The sequence below is a fragment of the Dendropsophus ebraccatus genome, chromosome 14 (genome assembly GCF_027789765.1).
Source record: "Dendropsophus ebraccatus isolate aDenEbr1 chromosome 14, aDenEbr1.pat, whole genome shotgun sequence".
In the NCBI taxonomy this organism is placed as follows: Eukaryota; Metazoa; Chordata; class Amphibia; order Anura; family Hylidae; genus Dendropsophus; species Dendropsophus ebraccatus.
Genome location: NC_091467.1, coordinates 39,124,414 through 39,151,699, shown reverse-complemented (window position 1 = coordinate 39,151,699; position 27,286 = coordinate 39,124,414). Strand labels below are relative to the sequence as shown.

Genomic DNA, 27,286 nt, shown 5'->3' with positions numbered 1-27,286 from the left:
TTACAAAAATTTGTATGAAGTATTATATTTGCTGTAATGCAAAAAAAAAAATGTAGGCATTGGGGTCGCTTGCAGTTAAAAAAAAAAAAAAAAAAAAGGCAGGGAGTGTCTCTGCTAACCCGAACAGTGCTAAAATTGTCTTTTTTCATAAAGCACCCAAGGCACTTTTTTTAAAAACCTAAACTATTTTAGAAGATCTGGTTGGTAAACTATACAGTATAGTATACATCAGTCTGATCTTCAAAAATGATTATTATTCCACTGCGAAATTCCACCAGTTTTGCTCTGTGTAAATGGAGCCTTACTCTGTCCCCTTGCAGGCTCTAAGTATTCAGGGAATTTCTTCTTCCTTTGGCTTGTGTTGGCTTGATGAACACCTTTGTTTGTTTTCCTGTCTTGCAACTTAAGTCCTGCATGCACAGTAGGCTTGCAGGTTGTATATGTCCAGCCCCACCACTATGTTCTTAGCAGTGGGACCTACAAAGCCTGCTCATCGCATCTTTTGTGTGGCTTCAAAATCTATTATCGGTTTCCCTGTTTTACAATGATCGCCGAGTGACATGGCCGTACGATTGAGTGTGCCTTCTGAAGGCGCTGTGAACGAGCGCCAATCTCTCACAGAACAATGTCATTACCATGATTCTTGCTTCCTTGGAGGCTGATGCGGCATTCTAACCCTTAACGATCTCCATTTCTCCTTGTCAGGGGTCCAATCTAACCACTAAATCCTGTTCCACGGGCCAAAAGGCCCCGGGGTTTAGAGGCCCCTTACTTAAAGTGTCACTGTCATGAATTTTATTTTTTATTTTTTTTACAGAAATCAATAGTCCAGGTGATTTTAAGAAACTTTGTAATTAGGTTTATTAGCTGAAAAATGCATTTTTATCAAGAAAAAGCAGTTTTAAGCTCTCCCCCCTGTCATTGTTCTCCTATGGAGAGAGCTCAATAAAAACCAAAACAGGACAACAAAGAGTTAACCTCTTAAGGATGCATGACGTACCCTAAATTTCACCACACATTAAATTTTTGGCTGGTTTCGCAGTGTACTTTATGCAAAAATTCAGCCTGTCATTACAAAGTACAATTAGTGACGCAAAAAATAAGGGCTCATGTGGGTCTCTAGGTGGAAAAATGCAAGTGCTATGGCCTTTTAAACACAAGGAGGAAAAAACTAAAACGCAAAAATGAAAATTGGCTCTGTCCTTAAGAGGTTAAAGGAGAAATTTTTATTTAAGTATTGTAATGCCCCGAAAAGTTATAAAAATCCCCAATATAGATTTATTACGGGAAATGCTTATAAAGTGCTTTTTTTCCTGCACTTACTACTGCGTTAAAGCTTTACTTCCTGGATAAAATGGTGATGTCACGACACGACTTCCAGAGCTGTGGGAGTTGGGTCGTGACATCACCATTTTATCCAAGAAGTGAAGCCTTGATGCAGTAGTAAGTGCAGGGAAAAAAGCACGTTATGTGCATTTCCAGTAATAAGTGTATATTGGGGATTTGTATAACTTTTGGGGGACAATACAATACTTTAACTAGATTTGCATTTCCAGGGAAATACATAGTGCTTGAAAAGAGCACCCCTTTAACAGTGACTTCCTTTAAAGAAAAACTTTAACCTTGGGAATCGTCCCCTTAAGAGCCACTTGGGTCCCGCCCTTTAACCCTTAGGCAACCCTGGACGTACCTGTACGTCCAGGGCCGCCTACCTGCGTTCAGAGCGTGAACCGCCGCAGTCCTGGGTGCCGTATGTAGCATCGACGTTCCCGCTAATAAAGTAATCGGATGCAGCTGTCAAAGTTGACAGCTGCATCCGATTACTTGAATGCAGCCATCCCTGGTGCCTAGTGGGGTGGATCCCGGAGGAGCAATCCACACATCCTACTCCTGCCGGGCTCAACGCCGTAATGGCTCTGAACCCGGCTCGGCACTCGATTGCTTCCAGCTGCAGCAGCCGGAAGCAATCAAAGTGCCTATCTCATCTATCTATTTTGTATTAGTATACAGTATAGATCTCAATGAGAGATCAGAGTGCTTATACTAGATGTCCCCCAGGGGGGCTTCTAGTGTAAGTGTAAAAGTAAAAAAAAAAGTGTTGCTATTAATAAAAAAAAAAAACCTCCCCTAATAAAAGTTTGAATTACCCCCCTTTTTCCAAATTATAAATAATAAATAAATAATCATGTTTGGTATCGCCGCGTTCGTAATTGCCCGAACTATTAATTTATCACATTCTTGACCTCAAATCCCAAAGTGCAAAATTGCGCATTTTTGGTCGCATCAAATCCACAAAAATTGTAATAAAAAGCGATCAAAAAGTTGCATATGTGCAATTAAGGTACCGATAGAACACATCATGGCACAAAAAATGATACCTCACACAGCCCCATAGACCAAAGGATAAAAGCGCTATAAGCCTGGGAATAGAGCGATTTTAAGGAACATACGCTCACCGGCCACTTTATTAGGTACACCATGCTAGTAACGGGTTGGACCCCCTTTTGCCTTCCGAACTGCCTCAATTCTTCGTGGCATAGATTCAAAAAGGTGCTGGAAGCATTCCTCAGAGATTTTGGTCCATATTGACATGATGGCATCACACAGTTGCCGCAGATTTGTCTGCTGCACAAATCATGATGCGAATCTCCCTTTCCACCACATCCCAAAGATCCTCTATTGGATTGAGATCTGGTGACTGTTGAGGCCATTTGAGTACAGTGAACTCATTGTCATGTTCAAGAAACCAGTCTGAGATGATTCTAGCTTTATGACATGGCGCATTATCCTGCTGAAAGTAGCCATCAGATGTTGGGTACATTGTGGTCATAAAGGGATGGACATGGTCAGCAACAATACTCAGGTAGGCTGTGGCGTTGCAACGATGCTCAATTGGTACCAAGGGGCCCAAAGAGTGCCAAGAAAATATTCCCCACACCATGACACCACCACCACCAGCCTGAACTGTTGATACAAGGCAGGATGGATCCATGCTTTCATGTTGTTGACGCCAAATTCTGACCTTACCATCCGAATGTCGCAGCAGAAATTGAGACTCATCAGACCAGGCAACGTTTTTCCAATCTTCTACTGTCCAATTTCGATGAGCTTGTGCAAATTGTAGCCTCAGTTTCCTGTTCTTAGCTGAAAGGAGTGGCACCCGGTGTGGTCTTCTGCTGCTGTAGCCCATCTGCCTCAAAGTTGGACGTACTGTGCGTTCAGAGATGCTCTTCTGCCTACCTTGGTTGTAAAGGTTGGCTATTTGAGTCACTGTTGCCTTTCTATCAGCTCGAACCAGTCTGCCCATTCTCCTCTGACCTCTGGCATCAACAAGGCATTTCCGCCTACAGAACTGCCGCTCACTGGATGTTTTTTTCTTTTTCGGACCATTCTCTGTAAACCCTAGAGATGGTTGTGCGTGAAAACCCCAGTAGATCAGCAGTTTCTGAAATACTCAGACCAGCCCTTCTGGCACCAACAACCATGCCACGTTCAAAGGCACTCAAATCACCTTTCTTCCCCATACTGATGCTCGGTTTGAACTGCAGGAGATTGTCTTGACCATGTCTACATACCTAAATGCACTTGCCACCATGTGATTGGCTGATTAGAAATTAAGTGGTAACGTGCAGTTGGAAAGGTGTACCTAATAAAGTGGCCGGTGAGTGTATATTTGTTAACAATGGTTTGAATTCTTTACAGGCCATCAGATACAATAAAAGTTATACATGTTACATATCGTAATCGTAACAACTTGGGTAACATATATAACAAGTCAGTTTTACCCCAGGGCAAGTGGCGTAAAAAAGAAAAAAAAAAAGAAAAATGCGTTTGTTTTGTTTTTTTAATTTCACCACACATTGAATTTGTTTTTGGTTTCGCAGTGTACTTTATGAAAAAATTCAGCCTGTCATTGCAAAGTACAATTAGTGGCGCAAAACATGAGGGCTCATGTGGGTTTCTAGGTGAAAAAATGCAAGTGCTATGGCCTTTTAAGCACAAGAGAAAAAAACAAAAATGCAAAAATTGAAATTGGCCCGATCTTCTAAGGGTTACGAGCGACTTGGGTCCCGTCCCTTTAAGATCGGCTCTGCTACTTATAGTGGTAAAGATCATTGCTCGGTTACCATGACAATCTTACTGATGTCAGTGAGACAAAATCGTTAAGGGCCTTCCATCTTCTACATCTTCTATTGGCTAATAGTGGACATGTGACTGTGTGGATTTTATGAGGCATTGATTGACAAGACCTTAGAATTTCTATTGGCTGCTATATTTTAGCTATTTGCATATGTGCTGTGATTGGCTGTTAGCGTTTAGTGTGGCCATTATTTCCAATGGGCCATTATTTTCTATTTGAAATTAGGGGTCTTCAAAGGGGTATTCCCCCCAAGAGCTAAAAAAATGAAATGCCTCCAAACCTAGCTAGTCTTACTCACGAAGTCCCCCTGAGAATTTTGAGCCGTCTCCCGTCTTTCTAGCTGCTTCCGTTCCTGAGTTACAAGTTTTTCTAAAAGATGGTCTATATCCAAGATAGGAAACTACATTTCCCATCATGCAATGCTTATGCCTGATGATGATAATGATGATGATGTACTAGAGTTGAGAAGGTGATGGCCATATAGCAGGGCTGAGATGTAATGGGGATGTAGCAGAGCTGAGATAGTGAGCACGATGTAGCAGAGCTGAGATAGGGAAAACGATGTAGCAGAGCTGACTGCTGAGGATGTAGCAGAACTGAGATAGTGAGAACGATGTAGCAGAGCTGAGATGTGATGGGGATGTAGCAGAACTGAGATAGTGAGAACGATGTAGAAGAGCTGAGATAGTGAGAACGATGTAGCAGAGCTGAGATGTCCAGGGGTGAGAAGGCTGCAGGCGGCCGCAGGTGAGAGGGCTGCGGGCGGCCGCAGGTGAGAGGGCTGCGGGCGGCCCCGGGAGAGGGCTGCGGGTGGCCGCAGGTGAGAGGGCTGTGGGCGGGCGCGGATGAGACGGCTGCGGGCGGCGGCGGGTGAGAGGGCTACGGGCGGTGGCGGGTGAGAGGGCTGCGGGCGGCGGCGGGTGAGAGGGCTGCGAGCGGCGGGTGAGAGAGCGGCGGCGGATGAGAGGGCCGCGGATGAGGCGGCCGCGGGTGAGAGGGCCGCGGGCGTCCAGGGGTGAGCAGGCTGCGGGTGGCCGTGGATGAGGGAGCTGGGGGCGGCCGCAGGTGAGAGGGCTGCGAGCGTCCAGGGGTGAGCAGGCTGCGGGCGGCCGTGGATGAGGGGGCGTCACACAGTTGGGGCTGCAGGCACAGGAGCGCTGCGGGCAGCCACCGGGTGAGCGGGGGTAAATGCACAGCCTAATGGAGAGGGGAGGAGTGAAGGGGTTGTGCACAAAGTGTGGGGGGAGGGAGATGCATGATATGGGTGATCTCTGTGGGGGGCGCCGCTACACAGTTGCACTTATCGGAGGCTGCCAGCGGCCACCGGGAGACAGGGGTCACAGACTATGGGTACGCTCAGGGTGGGGAGGTTACATAGAGCTGGTGAGCTCCAGGGCGAGGGGCACACAGTGGGCGGTGCTGCTGTCAGAGAGGCAGACAGCTGCAGCGTCTCACTGTCCTCCCTCACTTCAGTGGACTGGGTTAAAAGCGCTAACCCAGCCCATTGAAGAGATGGAGGACACGTGATGCCGTCTCGGAGGGTGCGGGCCAGGAGCAGGGAGCGCTGTCGGAGTGGACTGAGAGCTGATGATTCTATGCAATCCGTGGGGGTTGGGGCACCTAGATAACAGCAGAACTGTGCAGAATCTGTAATAAATTTTTGTATTGGAAGGATGGAAAGCTACGGGTGGGCGATGTATTAATGCAAAAATAATTTTGGGAGGAATACCCCTTTAAACATTTTTTAAAAACTAAAAATCCGATCAAAACCAAAAATAGATAACACACCTGTCATAGCCGATGGCTTTGAAACGCAGTTTGAACGGCGTCTGTGCGCAAAGCGGTTCATGCTAGGAAAATTTTACACGCATTTCTTTTAAATTTAAGGATGCATTTACACATCCAGGATCTGCTGCTGATTGATGCATTTAGTTACATCGATATCTGCAGCAAATCCTGCATGTGTGACTGCATCCTTAGGTCCCATTTACACATCAGAAACCCCGTCTGTAATTGCGGACCCAAATGTGTTTCAGTTCCTGTCCGCATTTGCAGGTACCCACTGTCATATAGGTGACACAGACATACAATGGCTTCATTGTTTTGTTGCAGCATGGATCATGTCCCCAAATGGATCAGAAACACCTACAGATGTGTGTATGGGTGACAGGGGCCATAATGTCACATGATTCATGTGAATGTAACAATTTTTAGGATCCAGCTTGCACCGTATGATAGAATAATATGCAAGTTTGGGTCTATTATACAGTAAGAAACCAGACACTTTCTAGAGCAACATTGAAGGTTTATTAATGCAAATCTAATCCCTAGGTCAAAAAGAGGGACATGTAATAGGCAAAGACGGACAGAGGGACGTGGGTCAAAAGTAGGGATTGTCCCTCCAAAAGAGGGACACTTGGGAAGTATAGGTATACAGGACACTACAGGTGTACAGGACCCCAAAACTATACACTACAGGTATACAGGACCTCCACCAACTATATACTACAGGTATAAAGGACCTCCAAACTATACACGACAGGTATACAGGACTTCCACCACGCATACAGTACAGGTATACAGGACCATAAATCTATACACTACAGGTATACAGGACCTCCACCAACTATATACTACATAAATACAGGACCTCAAACTATACACTACAGGTGTACTGGACCCCAAAACTTTACACTACAGGTATACAGGACCCCCAAAACTCTATACTACAGGTATACATCACCTCCACCAACTCTATACTACAGGTATACAGGACCCCCAAACTATACACTTCAGGTATACAGGACCCCAAAACTATACACTTCAGGTATACAGGACCATAAAACTAGACACTACAGGTATACAGGACCATAAAACTAGACACTACAGGTGTACAGGACCCCAAAACTATACACTACAGGTATACAGGACCTCCACCAACTATATACTACAGGTATACAGCACCTCCACCAACTCTATACTACAGGTATACAGGACCCCCAAACTATACACTACAGGTATACAGGACTCCAAAACTATACACCACAGGTATACAAGACCTCCACCAACTATACACTACAGGTTTAGAGATCCTCCACCAACTATATACTACAGTTATACAGGACCCCCAAACAATACAGTACAGGGATACAGCACCTTCACCAACTATGTAGTACAGGTATACAATATCCCCAAACTATACACTACAGGTATACATGACCCCCAAACTATTCACTACAGGTATACAGGACCCCCAAACTGTAAACTACAGATATCCACGACCCTCAAACTATAAACTACAGATATAAAGCACCTTCACCAACTATATAGTACAGGTATAAAGGACCTCCACCAACTATACACTGCAGGTATACAGCCCCCCCCCCAACTATACACTACAGGTGTACACTAATTCCACTGATTAACTCAGATGAAACAATACCTTTTTAGACGATTGCAGTTTCCTGTTAAGCATTGTTTGCAATGGCAATAAACAAGGCCCAAGCCTGATCACTGCAGGTGGCGGCATAAATCTGGATTCTGCATGTTTTCCACATGGACAATTGTATGTTGCTGCTCCAGAGTTGTATCAGGTAAAAATCTTTGTCTATGTACCTGCCAATAACACTGCAAATGTTTTACATAACCAGGCTGTATATAACGAGGCTCTGTATATAACACTGCCAATGTTGTATATAACCATGCTGTATATAACACTGCCAATGTTGTATATAATCAGGCTGTATATAACACTGCCAATGATGTATGTAACCAGGCTCAGTATAACACTACCAATGTTGTATATAACCAGGCTCTGTATATAACACTGACAATGTTGTATATTACCATGCTCTGTATACAGTCTGATCACATGACACCTCAGTTTGGCTATTAGGTATTTAGGATGTTTAAAGTTTTTAGTTTATTTTTAATGTGCATAAGCTGCAAAAGAGGGGTCTGTGGAGCCTCAGTTACGAGTCTCAAAACACAGGAATAGCCAGATATCCCTCCAGTGGAGAAAAGCCTATTGCCAAGGGGGTGACTCCCAGTGGGGAGATCACCAAACTACCCTGATACGTAGCCCCTTAAGTCCCACTCGGTTGCGAGTATTGGAATATAAAAAGGAAAATAACAGGGTGGCCCCTTTTACGTCAAAGTCTAACTTTGCGGTGAGTATTGCGACATGACAAGGGTTTACCAAGGCAGGCATCCATCCACAGACGATCGTTTCAGGGTAGTTGCCCCTCGTCAGTGTGGAGTAGGATTCTGGCTAACAGGGGCAATGAAAAATAGACCAACAAAACACAGCAGTCACTGAACACTGAGACTCTTCAGTGAGTACTCCATTTGATTTTTTGTCGCTGGTCTCCCTGAGTTTAGTGATTGCTGTGTTTTGTTGGCCTCTGCACCTCCCTATACTGGAAGATGCGCTTTGCGACTCAGTATCCAGCAATTTTGCAGATCTTCCATGAGAGTGGCTCTGTGGACACTTACACCTCCCCCATTGACGTGGAAGAAGTAGTGCAAACATTGGAGCAATGTAACTCCTCACCCCGGCGGCAAGATGCTTCCTCACCTGGGAGGGCTTTTACTCCAGCCTGGGGGGGGGGGGCGCCGTTACCACCTTGGTTTCCCCCTGATGACATAAGAGAGATGTGGCACACCGCAGTCCATCGGAGGAAGGCAGATCACGCTGGGCGTAAATATGGCTGTTTGTGAGTCTATTCCTCGTCGCCTCTATCTGTTTTCTGGGGCCCTACATTTTTAGTCACATATGTTCTCTTCAAGTGAATGGACATTGGGACTAGAGTTCTAATCAAGAGGGCAGTAGCATTTGGTTTTAGCCCCCCTACATTGCTGTTGACCACGGTTTGTATCAGGGCTGTGGAGTCGGAGTCGTGGAGTCGGAGTTTGAGCTAGTTTTGGATGTAGTCTGAGCTAGCTTTGGCTGGAGTTGGAGTGGGAAAAAAATGTAATGTTGCCATGGCTGAAGTAGGCTGTGTGTGTATGCTATGGCTGCAGTAGGCTGTGTGTGTATGCTATGGCTGCAGTAGGCTGTGTGTGTATGCTACAGCAGCAGCAGGCTGTGTGTATGCTATGGCGGCAGCAGGCTGTGTGTGTGTGTGTGTGTGCGCACTATGGCTGCAGCAGGCTGTGTGTGTGTGCGGTGTGCGCTATGGCTGCAGCAGGCTGTGTGTGTGTGCTATGGCTTAAGCAGGCTGTGTGTGTGCACTATAGCTGCAGTAGGCTGTGTGGGTGTGCTATGGCTGAAGCAGGCTGTGTGTGCTACAGCTGCAGCAGGCTGTGTGGGTGTATGCTATGGCTGCAGCAGGCTGTGTGTGTGTGCGTGCTATTGCGTGTCCCCAAAGTGACCTCCTATATCACTATGTGTGACCTCTATATCACTATGTGTGACCCCTCTCTATATCACTATGTGTGACCCCTCTCTATATTACTATGACTGACCTCTATATTACAGGTATCTGGCATTGTTAGCAGTGTTTCTTTAAGTATGGTGAATATTTAGTTAGAAACATAAAAGACTGTCAGCAGAAAAAGATCACCTGCTGCATCTAGTCTAGTTCTGAGTTGTTAAGGACATGGAGGCTGGAGACTGGCTGCAACCACTGCACACACAGGAGAAGATTCCTTTGTATGTTTCAGAAGTCGCCCCAGGATCATGTAATACATTAGGGAGAAGCTGCTGAGCCAGTGTGATAAAAAAACTCCCTTGGTATATGACTGGCCATTTATGAAGGAGCGGGAGTCTGAGTCGATCCTAATAAATTTCAGGAGTTTGAGTCTGAGCTGCAACTTACCGACTCTACAGCCCTGGTTTGTATTTTGTCTCTTTTTTGTGGGCAGGTGTTAAATACTTTAGAGATAGCGGGTCTCCATGCTGGGCTCTCATAGTAGAAAAAAGTGAAGTTCAGAGCTCTGTATCACCACCCATACTAGATAGGGTATTAGTGATGGAGCATTTTGGTGCAAGTTATTACAGTTATAGTTGGTGCTGGCAATATTATACTGATGCCCCAGCCTAATTAGGTTCTTGGCCTAGTTGGGCTTTCTACTATCTTCTCTATCCCTGTTTTTCCCTTCTTCTCTTCTTCCTCTTTTTTTCTTTATTGTCCTGTATTGTCTTGTGTGTGCTTTTGTAGTGTCTGTACTGTGTACATGTGTTTCTCTAGTTTGTCTAAGTCCTCCTCATTGCTGATCTTATTTTACAGGACATCATCCTACAGAACTATTGTATGCGGATAGTAAACACAATGAGGATTATTTCCTGGAACATAAAGGGGTTACGCTCCCCTAACAAATGATCAGCCATGCTCAGACATCTTAAACATTTTTGCCCAGACCTTGTATTGTTACAAGAAACACATCTTACTGAAAGTGATTTTATATGCCTACAAAAGTTCTGGGTGGGTAAATTGGTGGGCTCCCCTGCAAAGGAGGGGAAAGCTAGAGTGATCATTTTATTTAACAAAAACTTCTCGAGATCACTAATAAATACACAGAGTGACAACGAAGGCAGATGGATCCATGTTTTACTAGAGGTGTAAGGGCCCCAGTATAGTGTATACAACCTTTATGCCCCCAATGGGGAAAATAGATATTTTTTTCACGACATAGGAATGTTGATTCAGGCTGACACAGTACCCCAAAAGATAGTGTGGGGGGTGAATACTGTTCTCTCGGTATCGGAAGATAGGAAAAGTGCAGATCTTCAAGGGCACACGCCACGTTCTAGAGATAAATTTTTAGGTCTTTTTTTGGAAACCCAACATCTGCATGACCTTTGGCGCCTTGTGCATCCGGAGTAGTGAATTTACCCACTATTCGAATGCTCATAACTCCTGGTCACGTAAAGACTATTTATTGGTTAGTGATATGTTATTAAGTAAACTGGCTCACTCAGACATATTGGACATGGTAATCTCTGATCATGCACTTGTACAAATTGACATCCATGATTTGTTCCCGAAAGGGACCAATTTTTTTTATTTTTATTTTTGGAGGTTTGCCTCCTATCTCACTAATGACGATGGTTTCCTTAAAACCATGAAGGGATGGTGGATAGAGTTTGCCATGAATAATGCAGAACACACGGATAATTTACCACTGTACTGGAGTACAGCGAAAGCAGTCATTAGAGGGGATCTTATCAGTTATATTTCTTCGTTGCGCAAAAAAGTCTCTCACCATTATGCGGAGGCAAGCAAAAAGTTATGTGCGGCATATACAGCATTTTTACTTGACCCATCTAGCCCCTTCATGGACGCATGGAGACAAGCCAAACAGGATTTTGAACTATGGCTTGATAGGAGGGAAAGAATGCATTGGTCTCATTATCAGAACGAGCTGTTCAGATTTGGCAATAAATTAGGTTGTTAACTCGCTAGATTGGCGAAAGGGAAAATTCCCACATTGGCATTTCGCTCGGATCTAGTCTCTGACCCGAAGTTGGTGAATATGGTACTGAAAATTTTCTATGACAATCTGTACAGCTGGACCCCTCAGCCACAGGAAGAAAGGGTTTTCTTTAGGGATGGTCCAAAACTGCCGAGGTTTGGGTTCGTATGAACCCGAACACTTGGCATCAGATCCCCGCTGTCTGCCCGCTCCGTGGAGTGGGTGGATACAGCGGGAGGACCGCCTGGAAAACTGGGATATAGCCTATGGATATGGCTGTATTCCAGTTTTCCAGGCGGTCCTCTCGTTGTATCCACCCTTTCCACGGAGCGGGCAGACAGCGGGAACCGAACCGAACTCTTTTCGGACCATCCCTAGTTTTCTTAACAAAATTAAGTCACCCTCTCTCAGGCAAGAACCACTGGAATGTTTAAACACTGATGTGACTGAACAGGAAGTTAGGGCAACTATTAAAATACTACATAATGGCAAAGCACCGGGCCCGGATGGGTACTCTATAAGGATGGGGAGTTCTATAAGGTTCTTCTAGATCCCATAGCACTGGTACTCACTGAACTGTTCAATCACATCTGGCATACAGGAAAGATGCCTACTCACACCAGCGTAGCACACATTAAGTTGTTCCTGAAACCTGGGAAGGACCACCTGCATCCTAACTCATATAGACCAATATAACTGAAGATGTGAAGATCCTGCCCAAGTTGTTGGCGGAGAGTCTTGGCGCTTACATGGACGATCTGGTGGGTCCTTCTCAGGTTGGATTCATTAAAAATAGATCAGCAGAGGCCAATATAAGAAAGGTCCTAACAGTCCTGGATTGGACACATCACCACCCCCAGCCGAACCAGTCCCCTTTCCTCCTAGCACTTGATGCCGAAAAGGCTTTTGATAGCGTGGACTGGGGCTGGCAGGGGAAGGTATTAGACAGATTTGGGGTGAATGGAAAATTTCGTACCTTCTTGAGTAGTATATACTCTAACCCTACAGCACGAATACATACTACAGGCTTTTTGTCCGACCTATTCCGATTGTTCAAGGGTACTCGCCAGGGGTGTCCTTTATTAGAGCCCCTGGCGAGATCATTGGAGGACTCTAGCATTTCAAAAAGGGATCATGGTAGGGCAAACTGAAATAAAGCTCACCCTTTTTGCGGATGATGCATTACGGTTTTTGTCTGATCCAAAGGCTCATCTTGGGCCACTGATGACTTTCATAACTCACTATGGATCAATTTCGGGATACCGCATCAATTCCACAAAGAGTGAGGTTTTGAAATTAGGGAAAAAATTACCCTCACAAATATAGGTCTCACATGGCCTTGGTCCTCATTCAGTGAAATCGCACCTGACATATTTAGGCATAAAGATTGGAAAGGAACCTAGTTCTTTGTATTTTTTAAATTATTCACCACTCTTTGAAAAAATATTTAGGGAATTGCAAAAATGGGTCCACCTGCCTCTGTCCTTCATGAGGTGTTGTCAACTCATAAAAATTTCACCAAACTCTTGTACCCCATGCAGAATATGCCTATCTTATTAAAACACTCTGAGCTACAACGCCTAAATACCGAATTCACGAAATTTATATGGCAAGGGGAAAAGCCACGAATTGCACTGCAAAAACTAAGGCTTCACCGAATAGTTGCAGGGGTGGGATTCCCTAACATTAGAGGCTACAATTTAACTTGTTTATTTAGGCACGTATTTGATTGGATGCATGCCGCCAGTCAGTTTTCAAACACACACAACTGGAATCAGAATTTGTAACTCCCTGGAGCCTGATGGCATGTCTCCATTCAAAGGTAGCCTCTCTCCCTTTCCCTGTGAAGGGATCAATCGTTATTAGAGACACCATCATTAGAGACACATGGTGGGAAATTAGAAAAATATTTAAACTCCCCTATTTGGTAACTAAAAAACTCCCATTGTGGGATCACCCCAATTTCCAACAAGTTAAAGAGGATCGCCAATACGAATTATGGAGGGAATCGGGCATCACTACAGCCATGCATCTTATGAACAGCCACACACTTCCTCCAGATTCTGAAGGTATCCTCCTTTTGTAAAAGCAGGTTAAGGAATGTGGCAAAGGAAGCAGTAAATACATCCTTTGATGACATAATAGGCTCACGGCCTAGGTAGATTTCCCTATCAGACCTTTACAGGATACTATGTACAGACTTCCTAAAAGTGTCTGCCTCCACTCTTTTTTTCAAACGGCTGATGTTGTAAACGACCCCGACATTGGTGACAAAGTCAGAACGGCTGATGAAAGTCAGACCGTGCGTTGGTTAACAAGAGATGGAGGGAAACCTACTTCAGAATAATCCACCGAGCAATTTATGACTTCAATTTCCCAGTATTTCCACATTTTCCGGACTGCATTACTGTGTGCCCAAAATGCCATGAGCGCGCCACTGACCTTTGGCACGGCCTATGATCCTGCCCAAAATCACAAGAGTATTGGCAGCAAATTATATTGTATATTAAAACACACTGGAAAATTGAACTAAAGGCTGAGCTGCAGATTTCTCATTCTATTGACCCCACAGAAGGGGTATGTGTCCTGGTGACCAATATTCCCATCATAATACATGTGGTTTTGTTGGCGGCCAAGAGGAGGCTCCTGCTTAACCACTGGTTGCAGTAAGATATCCCATCCACAACTGAACTAGTTAACCAGCTCAAAACCTTACTGGGTATTGACAGAGTGGAGATGGAGACACGTAAGGAAAAGGGCACATCAGTTTTTTTCAGGAAATGGAGGACATTTATTCAAAGTCACTACTCTGCCTCAGAAATTCACCATATAGTAAGGCCATTTAGTTATACCACATGGTACTTGAAGGCAGATCTAGCTGGCTCTTTGGGTCTGCTACGTTTACCTCCCCGCCAACCCACAGGGGATGCAAGCAACATCCATGTGCTGATACATCCAGATCCTGACTGAACTATGATAGTGCAGGAGGACTCAGTTGCGCCCTCATAGGGGAAGCATATGACAATACATGTAAACTGTGACTTTTTTTTATAACTTTCTCATACATCCCCCCCCCCCTTTTTTTTTCTTTTCTTTCTTCTTCTCCCCTCCCCTTATGTGTCCTTGTCCCCTTTATGTTGTATGTGACTTATATGCGGAGCTTTTCTTATAATGGCGCTTCTTGCCTAGGGTTTTTGATCCTGAATTACCCATGTTGGGAAGTTAAACATGGAATGGTTATTTGAAAAGAGTATTTCATATTGATTTACTATACTTATGTATAATTTTACATACAATGCATGTACATTTTTTGTACTGTTTGTCTGTTAATAACAAAAAATGCTTAAAAAAAAACTAATGAAAAGAATTATTTAAAAAAATAAATAAGTTCCCATATACAGTAGATGAAAAAATGTGTTATGGCTTTTTAACCCCTTAAGGTCAAAGCCAATTTTCGTTTTTGCACTTTTGCTTTTTCCACTTTATGTTTAAAAGGCCATAGCGCTTGCATTTTTTCACCTAGAGACGTATATGAGCGCTTATTTTTTGCAAAACCAATTGTACTTTGCAATGACAGGCATTATTTTTCCATAACATATGCTGCGAAACCAGGAAAAAATCATTGGCGCTGTCAAATTGAAAAAAAAAAGGAATTTGTTTTGATTTCGGGGAGTTTTGCATTTACGCTGTTTGTCCTATGGTAAAACTGACTTGTTATGCATGTTCCTCAAGTCGTTACGATTAAAACGATATGTAACATGTATAACTTTTATATTATCTGATGGCTTGTAAAAAATTCAAACCATTGTTAACAGATATATGTTCCTTAAAATCGCTCTATTCCCAGGCTTATAGCGCTTTTATCCTTTGGTCTATGGGGCTGTTTGAGGTGTCAATTTTTGCACCATGATGCGTTCTTTCTATCGGTACCTTGATTGCGCATATACGACTTTTTGATCACTTTTTATTACATTTTTTCTGGATTTGATGCGACCAAAAATGTGCAATTTTGCACTTTGGAATTTTTTTGCGCTTACGCCGTTTATCTTGTGAGATCAGTAATGTGATTAATTAATAGTTCGTGTGATTACGCGCACGGTGATACCAAACATCTTTGTTTATTTATATTTATAAAATGGGAAAAGGGGGGTGATTTGGACTTTTAATAGGGGAGGGAATTTTTTATTAATAAAAAAACATTTTTACTTTAATTTTTACTGTAACTAGAAGCCCCCCTGGGGGACTTGTATATAAACAGCACTGATCTCTCATAGAGATCAATGCTGTGTATATACACAGCAAAGATCCATCAGATCGGTCATAGATTGCTATGGCCTGCTGCAGGCCATAGCAATCTACTGCTGAGTCGGGATCAGCGTCATTCCGACGCTGAGGCCTGGCACGGGCAGAAGAACGGATCTCCCCCCCCCCCGCGATCGCATCCGTCCCACTAGACACCAGGGACGTGAGGTCTGAAGCCTCTAAGTGCAGCTGTCAGGTTTGACAGCTGCACTTAGAGGCTTAATTAGCCGGCGTGACAACGGGACCCGCGCCGGCTAATAGAGGCACTGCCCGGCTGCACATGTCAGCCGGGATCAGCGCCGTTCGGAGCGGGGTCCCGGCGGCACCCCGCTCTGAACACCCCCCGCGGCACCATGACGTATCAGATATGTCATGGGTCGCTAAGGGGTTAAACACTAAGTAAATAGCAAACATTGGCTTGGCCCCTAAGGGGTTAAGCATTTTCCATAATGTAATCATCCCTTCCTGGCATTTAAATAGTCCTCTGGGGGCTGATATCGAAATCCTTTAAACCCCTAAGTGAAATGAGTACCCTTTTTGGTCACCATTACATTCCAGGGTGAGGGTAGATTCAAATACTGTTAGTTTCCACAAGAATCAGATCATTCTTCTCTTCTTTAATCAAACCCCAGCCATGAAAGAGAGAGTTTCATAGTTTGGATGTTAGAATTGTTATTCAGTATGTTAAATAATAATGTTAGAATAATTCAGTATTTAGTAGCCCCAACTCTTGGCTTATAGATGACCATTTGTTCATTAAATATTAAGGGGACAAATAGGAGCAGATAGGTCTTTAAAGCCCATTGGCCAGAGACATGCAGAACAACCTCCAATTGTGGTGCTTTCATAAAGGATTAGTGGAAAGTAATTTAACAATAAGAATAATTTTTCATTTTTGTCTAAACGCCTGATGTTTAAAAGAAACAATCATCGCTTGTTGTTTGCTAAACAAGCATTTAAAGAGGTAGTGCGGCGCTCAGAAATTATTCACATAATAACACACAAGTTATACAACTTTGTAATGTATGTTATGTCTGCGAATCGCCCCGTTCCCTGTGTCCCACCACCCCCACCCGTGTACCCGGAAGTGTTGGTGCATTATACATTACCTCATTCGTGTCGAGGGCCGTCCGCCATCTTGTGCCAAACGTCATCAGCGGACGGACGGCCGAGTCGCTGCCGCCCGTCCCCCCTCCGCCGCGTCATAACTGTGCTCAGCCACGGTTGGCTGAGCACAGTTATGCTCAGCCAATCGCGGCTGAGCATCGGATGCCGCCCGAAGAAGATGTCACTCGCTGAAGATCGGAGACTGGTGTCGGCACGTGACAGGTGAGTATAGCGCACCAAACATCTGGGTACATGGGTGGGGGTGGTGGGACACGGGGAAGGGGGCTTTTCACAGACATAACATACGTTACTAAGTTGTATAACTTTGTAATGTGTGTTAGTCTGTGAATAAGTCTTTACCGCCGCACTACCCCTTTAAGCAGTTTATCTGTATGTGTAAGAAGGACCCTTACAGCGCTAGAGACCCTCCCTGCGAACCCCACCCTATTATGACCGTTTATTTTAGTAAAGCATTTAGGATACTTTTCATAACCTGAGCTATGTTGCAATACTGTCTATGTGCAAACACAAGTTATGGGTGATGTTATAGTTTATAATTCTTGATAATTTTATTATTATTTTTTTTAAGGTGAAAAAGATAAAGTTTCGACACGACAGATGGCGAATCAAAAATTGTTTTCAGTCTCTGCAGAACCGGCGTAACTTCTGGTCGGTCACTCATTTCCAACAGTTCTCCAGGATATCATACAAGTACTGATGACATTATGAAAGACAAGAATGTAATGATTTCAAGCTATATTTTTCACACCAAATAACAGTAACACACTATGGATTAATAAAATAATGATCTTTTGAGAGCTGTGTAATAGCTTTGTTTATGATGAAAATGTAACATGAGTCTGTGCTTCACAACATATACTGCCAAAAAAACAATGAAAGCATAAAGATGGCTTATCACTATTGATTTGCCATCAGCCTATGATCAGTGGAGGTACTGTAGTGCTGATCTAGCTTCACAGCTTCCTTCATGTGTGCTTCCTTTTATTCTCTGCACCAGGAGTGCTGCTGTGCAGTGAAAGACAATTCGGCGCTATAGCAATAAATTAGCGATACATAGCCTATTTGCATAATAAAGTTGGGGGTCCTACTGGTCTGACCTCCAGGATTCTTAAAGTGATGGCATACCTTGATGATATTGTATTTGTTTATAGCAGGGGTGGGGAACCTTTTTCCTGTCGGGGGCCATTTGAAAATTTACAAAATAGTTCAAGGGCCGTACAAAATAACGTTATAAAAAATGAAAATAAACTCACCGTTAATGTGATGGCTGGAAATGCTTTTCCTTGGCGATGCGTTTTACGTGGGCTGGTACTGATGATGTTGCTACTCGCAACTGATTTTCTAAGTTTGTGTCAGTCAGCCTGGTACGCAGTTGACATTTTGCTATTGTTAGTTTTGAAAAGAACTGCTCACAACATTAAGTTGTTCCGAACACAGATGCATATTTCAATGCATGTTTTCGTAAAGTGGGAAATTCATCGTTGCTCAGGTAACGTTTATAGAACTCAAGCAGTGGGACATTGTTGTACCTTGCTTTCAGCTCATCATTACTTTGTAACTGAATAATTTCGTGTTGTAGGTTATCAGGCACATCAGCTTGTTCCACATTAAATGGCGTAGAAAAAATGTTTAATTCAATTTGTTTACTTTTCACTTCCTGGAATCTCTCGCTAAATGCCTCAATAAGTTGTGCACATTCACCAGCATATTCAAGTGTTGTAGAAGGCTTTTGTCCTTCCAGAGTAGGGAAATGCACAGTGTTACTCCTTTCAAGTTGCACTTTCCACAGCTTTAACTTAGCTTCAAATGACTTAACATGCGACAGCAAGGAGCTAAGAAACTGGTTGGGGCCCTGAAGCTTGACATTCAGCTCTGACAGGTACTTAGTAATGTCCACCATAAACGCTAGATCACACAGCCACTTGCTATCACTGAGTTCTCTGACAGGTTTTCCCTTCATCTCCATAAATTGCTTGACTTCATCCCGCAGTTCATAAAACCTGATAAGCATGTTCCCACGACTCAGCCACCGTACTTCACAGTAATATACAAGATCACCATATTCAGAGTCCAGATCATTCAGTAGCTCTTTAAACTGGCGACTATTCAACCTTTGCTTTTGACAAAATTTATGCATGACACAACTATTGACATCACACTGTTTAACCGCAAAGACTTGGCACAGAGACTTTCTTGGTGTATGATGCAGTGGCATAGAACTAAACCACTTGGATCAAGACTGAGACGATTCATCTCTTTCTTCACAAAGGCTGTTAGCCCTTTCTGTGAGCCAATCATGGAAGGCGCTCCATCTGTGGTAAGGCCACTTAATTTCTCAAATGATCAAATTTTTTTCAATGCTGAAACAAGTCTCTCAAACAAGTCTTCACCTCTTGTAGTGCCATGCATGGCTTCCAGAGACAGCAGCTCCTCTCTAGTTTCAAATTCTGCTGTTATGCCACGAACAAAAATAGACAATTGGGCTGTATTTGTTAAGTCCGGTGTTTCATCAAGAGCCAAAGAGAAGAATTGAAAATCTCCTGCAGAATCTTTAAGGGTTTTTTCAATATCTTGGGCTAGGTCTGTGATCCGATCAGACACTGTTCTTCGAGACAAACTAACACTCTTAAATAATTTTAGTTTGTCTGGTGCCAAGAGCTCTGCAGCAGCCACCATACACTCCTTTACAAACTCTCCTTCTATATGAGGCCTCAGCCTCTTTGCAATTAGCTCACTGACAACATCACTGGTATGAATTACATTGTCTCTGTCACACCTAGGCCTAGTAAAAGCAGCTTGTTGGGATTGCAGAGTGCGCTGAAGAGCACTGATTTTATCCAGACGCATCTGACCTTTCAAGTCACTAAGTTTAGCATGTCTGGAGCTGTAATGACGTTCCAGATTGGCTTTTTTCATTACTGCCAATGCCTCACCACAAACCAGACACACAGGCTTGCCTTTGACTTCAAGAAAAAAATAATCATGTGTCCATTTCTCTTGGAAAGCTCGACATTCTGCATCAACTTTCCTTTTTTTGGAAGTCGCCATTTGTACTATCAATGTCGCACCTAAAGGAAAGGAGTATAACCCATAAGAAAAATTGTCACCTTACTAACCTACAGAATTAATGTATCTTTTAGATAGCTTCAAATGGATTGCAACCCTTGCTGCAGTAAAATGTATTGCAATATGGTGGGGGATATCCATATGACACTGTCAAAAAGCTACCTGCATTGATGATTCATGTAATTTTGGACAACCTCAATTGGATTTTAACCCTCACCATGTTGCATTAAAATTTTGCATAGTGGGGGTGGTAGTCCATGTGAGGCTTAATATACCTTTTATTTGGGGGACAGAGTGAGGTGGCCGTATTGTGAATAAGTCTTACTTACACACTACTAAGAGGAGAGCAGGACAATCTTCAAAAGTGGTCTGCAGGCTGATAGGACAGCGGTGGAAGCAGGGCTGGCGATTGATGGTGTGAACTGGCAGCAGCAGGGAACGCAGTGACAAGCTGGGCAGTCTGGGCCGATTCTGCCTTCTCTGCTGCTCAAGGCAAAAATTGAAATACACTTAAAATCATTAGTAGTCATTTGCACATGGGCTACTATGGGCATTATATTCAAGGGCACAGCATGTGGCAGCATTATATACAAGGGCACGGCATGTGGCAGCATTATATACAGGGGCACGGCATGTGGCAGCATTATATACAGGGGGCACAGCATGTGGCAGCATTATATACAAGGGCACGGCATGTGGCAGCATTATATACAGGGGGCACGGCATGTGGCAGCATTATATACAGGGGCACGGCATGTGGCAGCATTATATACAGGGGCACGGCATGTGGCAGCATTATATACAGGGGGCAAGGCACCTGGCAGCATTATATACAAGGGCACGGCATGTGGCAGCATTATATACAAAGGCACAGCATGTGGCAGCATTATATACAAGGGCATGGTATGTGGCAGCATTATATACAGGGGGCACGGCATGTGGCAGCATTATATACAGGGGCACGGCATGTGGCAGCATTATATACAGGGGCACGGCATGTGGCAGCATTATATACAGGGGGCAAGGCACCTGGCAGCATTATATACAAGGGCACGGCATGTGGCAGCATTATATACAAAGGCACAGCATGTGGCAGCATTATATACAAGGGCATGGTATGTGGCAGCATTATATACAGGGGGCACGGCATGTGGCAGCATTATATACAGGGGGCACGGCATGTGGCAGCATTATATACAGGGGCACGGCATGTGGCAGCATTATATACAGGGGGCAAGGCACCTGGCAGCATTATATACAAGGGCACGGCATGTGGCAGCATTATATACAAGGGCATGGTATGTGGCAGCATTATATACAGGGGGCACGGCATGTGGCAGCATTATATACAGGGGCACGGCATGTGGCAGCATTATATACAGGGGGCAAGGCACCTGGCAGCATTATATACAAGGGCACGTTATGTGGCAGCATTATATACAAGGGCACGTTATGTGGCAGCATTATATACAAGGGCACGTTATGTGGCAGCATTATATACAGGGGGCACGGCATGTGGCAGCATTATATACAGGGGGCACGGCATGTGGCAGCATTATATACAGGGGGCACGGCATGGGGGCACATGTGGCAGCATTAGTCAGGGGCACAGCATGATGTTCAGGGGGCACATGTGGCAGCATTAGTCAGGGGCACAGCATGATGTTCAGGGGGCACATGTGGCAGCATTAGTCAGGGGCACAGCATGATGTTCAGGGGGCACATGTGGCAGCATTAGTCAGGGGCACAGCATGTGGCAGCATGATGTACAGGGGGCACAGAGTAATGCTGCCACATTTGCCCCCTGTATATCATGCTGCCACAGCTGTGCCTCCCATGATTCCCCCGCACTCCCGCTACTGATTCCCCTGCCGGTGATTCCCCCGCACTCCCGCTCCTTATTCCCCCCTAGCTCTACCCCGGAACCTGCACCTGTTGGACACAGCATGTGGGAGAAGATGGCGCGGAGGACAGTTGCTGGTGTGGGTGTAAGCACGTGCGTAGCGCCGCAGCGGCCGTACGCAATCAATAAGCTGGAGTGACAGGGGATGCGGCCTATCGCACGGTGGCCTTGTGCCCGCCCACCTCCACACCGCGCTCCCTGACTGCTTAGGAGCGCTGTGAAGAAGTCAGCAGAGATATTTTACTGTTAGCCGGGGGGCCGGGGGCCGGATCGAAGGACTTTGCGGGCCGGACGTTCCCCACCCCTGGTTTATAGGAATACCAATTTAATGACTCACTGGTATGTGGTGAAAGCACAGGGATTTGGGAAAGTATAAAGATATATAGAAGCAATATTTCCAATTCCCTGTATACCATGAGATAAACACATACTCCTATCCTCAAGCAATGCAGGCAGTGTATATTACATTCTCTGTGCACACCCAGGTTTTTGTTATTACTACACCTTTAACAGCAATGCAGCTAAAAATTAATGGTTTATGGGATTTTTATACTAATGGCCTATACTTCAATATTCGATGCATTGGATCTGACTCCCAGTGAGCAGTAAGAAAGGACAAACAGCTCTTTTACAGGTGCTGTGACCTCTTTGCAATCTACCAGACACCAAATTTATGGACTAGAGGCAGACAAATTAAAGGGGTACTCCGGCCCGCGGGTATTTTTCAGATATTGCCGGGGAGGGGGTGGTTATGGATGCTGGAGGTCACTTACCTTCCCCGGTTCCAGCGCCAGTGCCCGGATCGCGCTGCCCCGTACACCTGTCCCGCGGTGTGAGCTGCTGCATGAGACGTGACGTCTCAAGGCAGCTCAGCCATTCAGCGGTTGTAGCGGAACCGGGGAGGTATGTGACCTCCGGCATCCATAACCACTCACTTCCCGGCAGTATCTGGAAAATACCCCCGGCCGGAGTACCCCATTAATTGTAACTTCTTACAGTTACCCACTGGGTCTCCAAAGAAGTATTTGGTATTTCTCAGCATTTTTCACCGGAAAACTGAAATATCAAACTCCTGCCATTTAGCTAAATATATAGGAACAGAGTCAAACTGCTCCCTGCTGCTTTAATTCATTCATTTAAATCATCTAAAAAAGGTCACTGTCATCACAAAAAGGGTGTCGGGAGGAGACAGCCTCATAATTTAAGTGTCTCTGTCGCTTAATTTTTGTTTTTCAGAAATCAATAGTACAGGAGATTTTAAGAAACTTATTAAATTGGTTTATTAGCCGAAAAAATGCAGTGGTGGAGGGAGATGAGGCACCAAAACAGGACAACAAAGAGTTAATTTATAGCTACATCACCGGGCTATTTCCTCTAAAGTCAGCTCTGACCTCTGAAAACCAGCTTCACACAGCTCCCCTCTATGTAATCCTTTGTTCTCTGCTCTCTGCTGCCAACTCATCTCCCTCCTACCCCCCCCCCCCCTCCCCTCTCTACAGAACTGACAGGGGCATGTCTGATGCAACAAGACACAATTTCCTGATATTTTTCAGTGAATGGAAAGAGGAGAGAGAGGGGGGGGGGACCTGGGGAAAGTCTTTTTGAATGCAGATAATGGCATATTGACAAAAAAAAACAATTACGAAGTATCTTAAAATTACGTGTAGTATTGATTTCTGCAAAAAAAACAAAACAAAAAAAAAAACAGACAGTGACTCTTTAAAGTGACTGTACCACCAGGCCCAGGCAGGAGCACTGGAGGCGGGCCGACCCACTCTTAGTGGGAGGAAACCTTAGCCCCTCTATAATAGGGTTCCATTGATTCTAGTGGAGTCACGTCATGGAAGGGCTGGGGTTTCCTCCCACTGGGGGTGGGTCGGCCAGCCTTTAGTGCTTTAGCCTGGGCCTGGTGGTACAGTCACTTTAACCCTTAAGCGACCCTGGACGTACGGGTACGTCCAGGGCTGCCTCACCGCGTTCAGAGCGGGGCTGCGTTCTAAACCGCTGTGGTTCCAGGTGCCGCTCGTAGCCCGGGTCCGCGTGTATTAGCGGGCATGGTCCGATCGCCATGCCCGCTAATACAGTAATCGGATGCAGCTGTCAAAGTTGATAGCTGCATCCGATTACTGAATGCAGCTGTTCCCTGGTGTTTAGTGGGGAGGATCGCTCCTTCCGGGGTCAGCGCCGTAATGGCGCTGATTCTGGCTCGGCACTCGATTGCTTCCGGTATACAGTACATACAGTATGCGCAATCAAGGTACTGATAGAGAACATTATGGCGCAAAAAAATGACACCTGACACAGCCCCATAGACCAGAGGATAAAAGCGCTATAAGCATGGGAATGGAGCCATTTTTAGGAACATATATTTGTTAACAATGGTTTGAATTTTTTACAGGCCATCAGATACAGTTATGAAAGTTATACATGTTACATATCGTTGTAATCATAACAACTTGAGGAACATATATAACAAGTCAGTTTTACCCCAGGGCAAATGGCGTAAAAAAGATTGAGGGTTTTTTTTTTTTTTCAATTTCACCACACCCCAAATAAAAGAAATTCGTTTTTGTTTTTTTAATTTCACCACACTTTGAATTTTTTACTGGTTTCCAGTGTACTTTATGAAAAAATTCTGCATGTAATTGCAAAGCTACAATTAGTGGCACAAAAAATAAGGGCTCATGTGGGTTTCTAGGTGAAAAAATGCAAGTGCTATGGCCTTTTAAGCACAAGAAGGGAAAAATGAATACGCAAAAATTGAAATTGTCAGGGTCCTCTAAGGGTTAGTGTCACTGTCGTGAAATGTTTTTGCAGAAATCAATAGTACAGGCAATTTTAAGAAACTTTGTAATTCGGTTTATTAACCGAAAAATGAATTTTTATCATGAAAAAGCAGTTTGAAGCTCTCCCCCCTGTCTTCATTGTTCTCCTATGGAGAGAGCTAAATAATACACCAAAACAGGACAACAAAGAGATAATCTACAAATCCATCACCCTCTATCTCCTCTGACAGTCACCACTAGTGATGAGCGAGTACTAAAATGCTCGGGTGCTCGTTACTCGAGACGAGTATTTCCCGATACTCGAGTGCTCTATTTAAGTAACGAACCCCATTGAAGTCAATGGGAGACTCAAGGTTTTTTTTTGCAGGAGACTGAAGTTCGGTAGAGGGAAGGTCACGTGAACACCTGTCAACTTCAGAAATTGATGGAAACACAACGGAAATGGACAGGAAACAGCAGGGGCAGCATGTATATATGTTATGTGGCAGCATTATATACAAGGGCACGTTATGTGGCAGCATTATATACAAGGGCACGTTATGTGGCAGCATTATATACAGGGGGCACGGCATGTGGCAGCATTATATACAGGGGGCACGGCATGTGGCAGCATTATATACAGGGGGCACGGCATGGGGGCACATGTGGCAGCATTAGTCAGGGGCACAGCATGATGTTCAGGGGGCACATGTGGCAGCATTAGTCAGGGGCACAGCATGATGTTCAGGGGGCACATGTGGCAGCATTAGTCAGGGGCACAGCATGATGTTCAGGGGGCACATGTGGCAGCATTAGTCAGGGGCACAGCATGTGGCAGCATGATGTACAGGGGGCACAGAGTAATGCTGCCACATTTGCCCCCTGTATATCATGCTGCCACAGCTGTGCCTCCCATGATTCCCCCGCACTCCCGCTACTGATTCCCCTGCCGGTGATTCCCCCGCACTCCCGCTCCTTATTCCCCCCTAGCTCTACCCCGGAACCTGCACCTGTTGGACACAGCATGTGGGAGAAGATGGCGCGGAGGACAGTTGCTGGTGTGGGTGTAAGCACGTGCGTAGCGCCGCAGCGGCCGTACGCAATCAATAAGCTGGAGTGACAGGGGATGCGGCCTATCGCACGGTGGCCTTGTGCCCGCCCACCTCCACACCGCGCTCCCTGACTGCTTAGGAGCGCTGTGAAGAAGTCAGCAGAGATATTTTACTGTTAGCCGGGGGGCCGGGGGCCGGATCGAAGGACTTTGCGGGCCGGACGTTCCCCACCCCTGGTTTATAGGAATACCAATTTAATGACTCACTGGTATGTGGTGAAAGCACAGGGATTTGGGAAAGTATAAAGATATATAGAAGCAATATTTCCAATTCCCTGTATACCATGAGATAAACACATACTCCTATCCTCAAGCAATGCAGGCAGTGTATATTACATTCTCTGTGCACACCCAGGTTTTTGTTATTACTACACCTTTAACAGCAATGCAGCTAAAAATTAATGGTTTATGGGATTTTTATACTAATGGCCTATACTTCAATATTCGATGCATTGGATCTGACTCCCAGTGAGCAGTAAGAAAGGACAAACAGCTCTTTTACAGGTGCTGTGACCTCTTTGCAATCTACCAGACACCAAATTTATGGACTAGAGGCAGACAAATTAAAGGGGTACTCCGGCCCGCGGGTATTTTTCAGATATTGCCGGGGAGGGGGTGGTTATGGATGCTGGAGGTCACTTACCTTCCCCGGTTCCAGCGCCAGTGCCCGGATCGCGCTGCCCCGTACACCTGTCCCGCGGTGTGAGCTGCTGCATGAGACGTGACGTCTCAAGGCAGCTCAGCCATTCAGCGGTTGTAGCGGAACCGGGGAGGTATGTGACCTCCGGCATCCATAACCACTCACTTCCCGGCAGTATCTGGAAAATACCCCCGGCCGGAGTACCCCATTAATTGTAACTTCTTACAGTTACCCACTGGGTCTCCAAAGAAGTATTTGGTATTTCTCAGCATTTTTCACCGGAAAACTGAAATATCAAACTCCTGCCATTTAGCTAAATATATAGGAACAGAGTCAAACTGCTCCCTGCTGCTTTAATTCATTCATTTAAATCATCTAAAAAAGGTCACTGTCATCACAAAAAGGGTGTCGGGAGGAGACAGCCTCATAATTTAAGTGTCTCTGTCGCTTAATTTTTGTTTTTCAGAAATCAATAGTACAGGAGATTTTAAGAAACTTATTAAATTGGTTTATTAGCCGAAAAATGCAGTGGTGGAGGGAGATGAGGCACCAAAACAGGACAACAAAGAGTTAATTTATAGCTACATCACCGGGCTATTTCCTCTAAAGTCAGCTCTGACCTCTGAAAACCAGCTTCACACAGCTCCCCTCTATGTAATCCTTTGTTCTCTGCTCTCTGCTGCCAACTCATCTCCCTCCTACCCCCCCCCCCCCGCCCCGCTCTACAGAACGGACCGGGGCATGTCTGATGCAACAAGACACAATTTCCTGATATTTTTCAGTGAATGGAAAGAGGAGAGAGAGGGGGGGGGGA

The 27,286-nt window shown here is 44.8% G+C and overlaps 1 protein-coding gene across 4 annotated transcripts in view; it reads left to right on the top strand.

The window, feature by feature from the left end:
- USP36 (ubiquitin specific peptidase 36) overlaps window positions 1-17,782 on the top strand; it is a 224,882-nt gene extending 207,100 nt beyond the window's left edge. For all 4 annotated transcript variants that reach the window (XM_069951540.1, XM_069951541.1, XM_069951538.1 and 1 more), the window contains one exon: window positions 17,556-17,782. In XM_069951540.1, coding sequence (XP_069807641.1) covers window positions 17,556-17,684 — 129 coding nt within the window. In that variant the 3' untranslated portion in view covers window positions 17,685-17,782. The remainder of the gene's footprint in view (window positions 1-17,555) is intronic.
- Window positions 17,783-27,286: the final 9,504 nt, after the last annotated feature.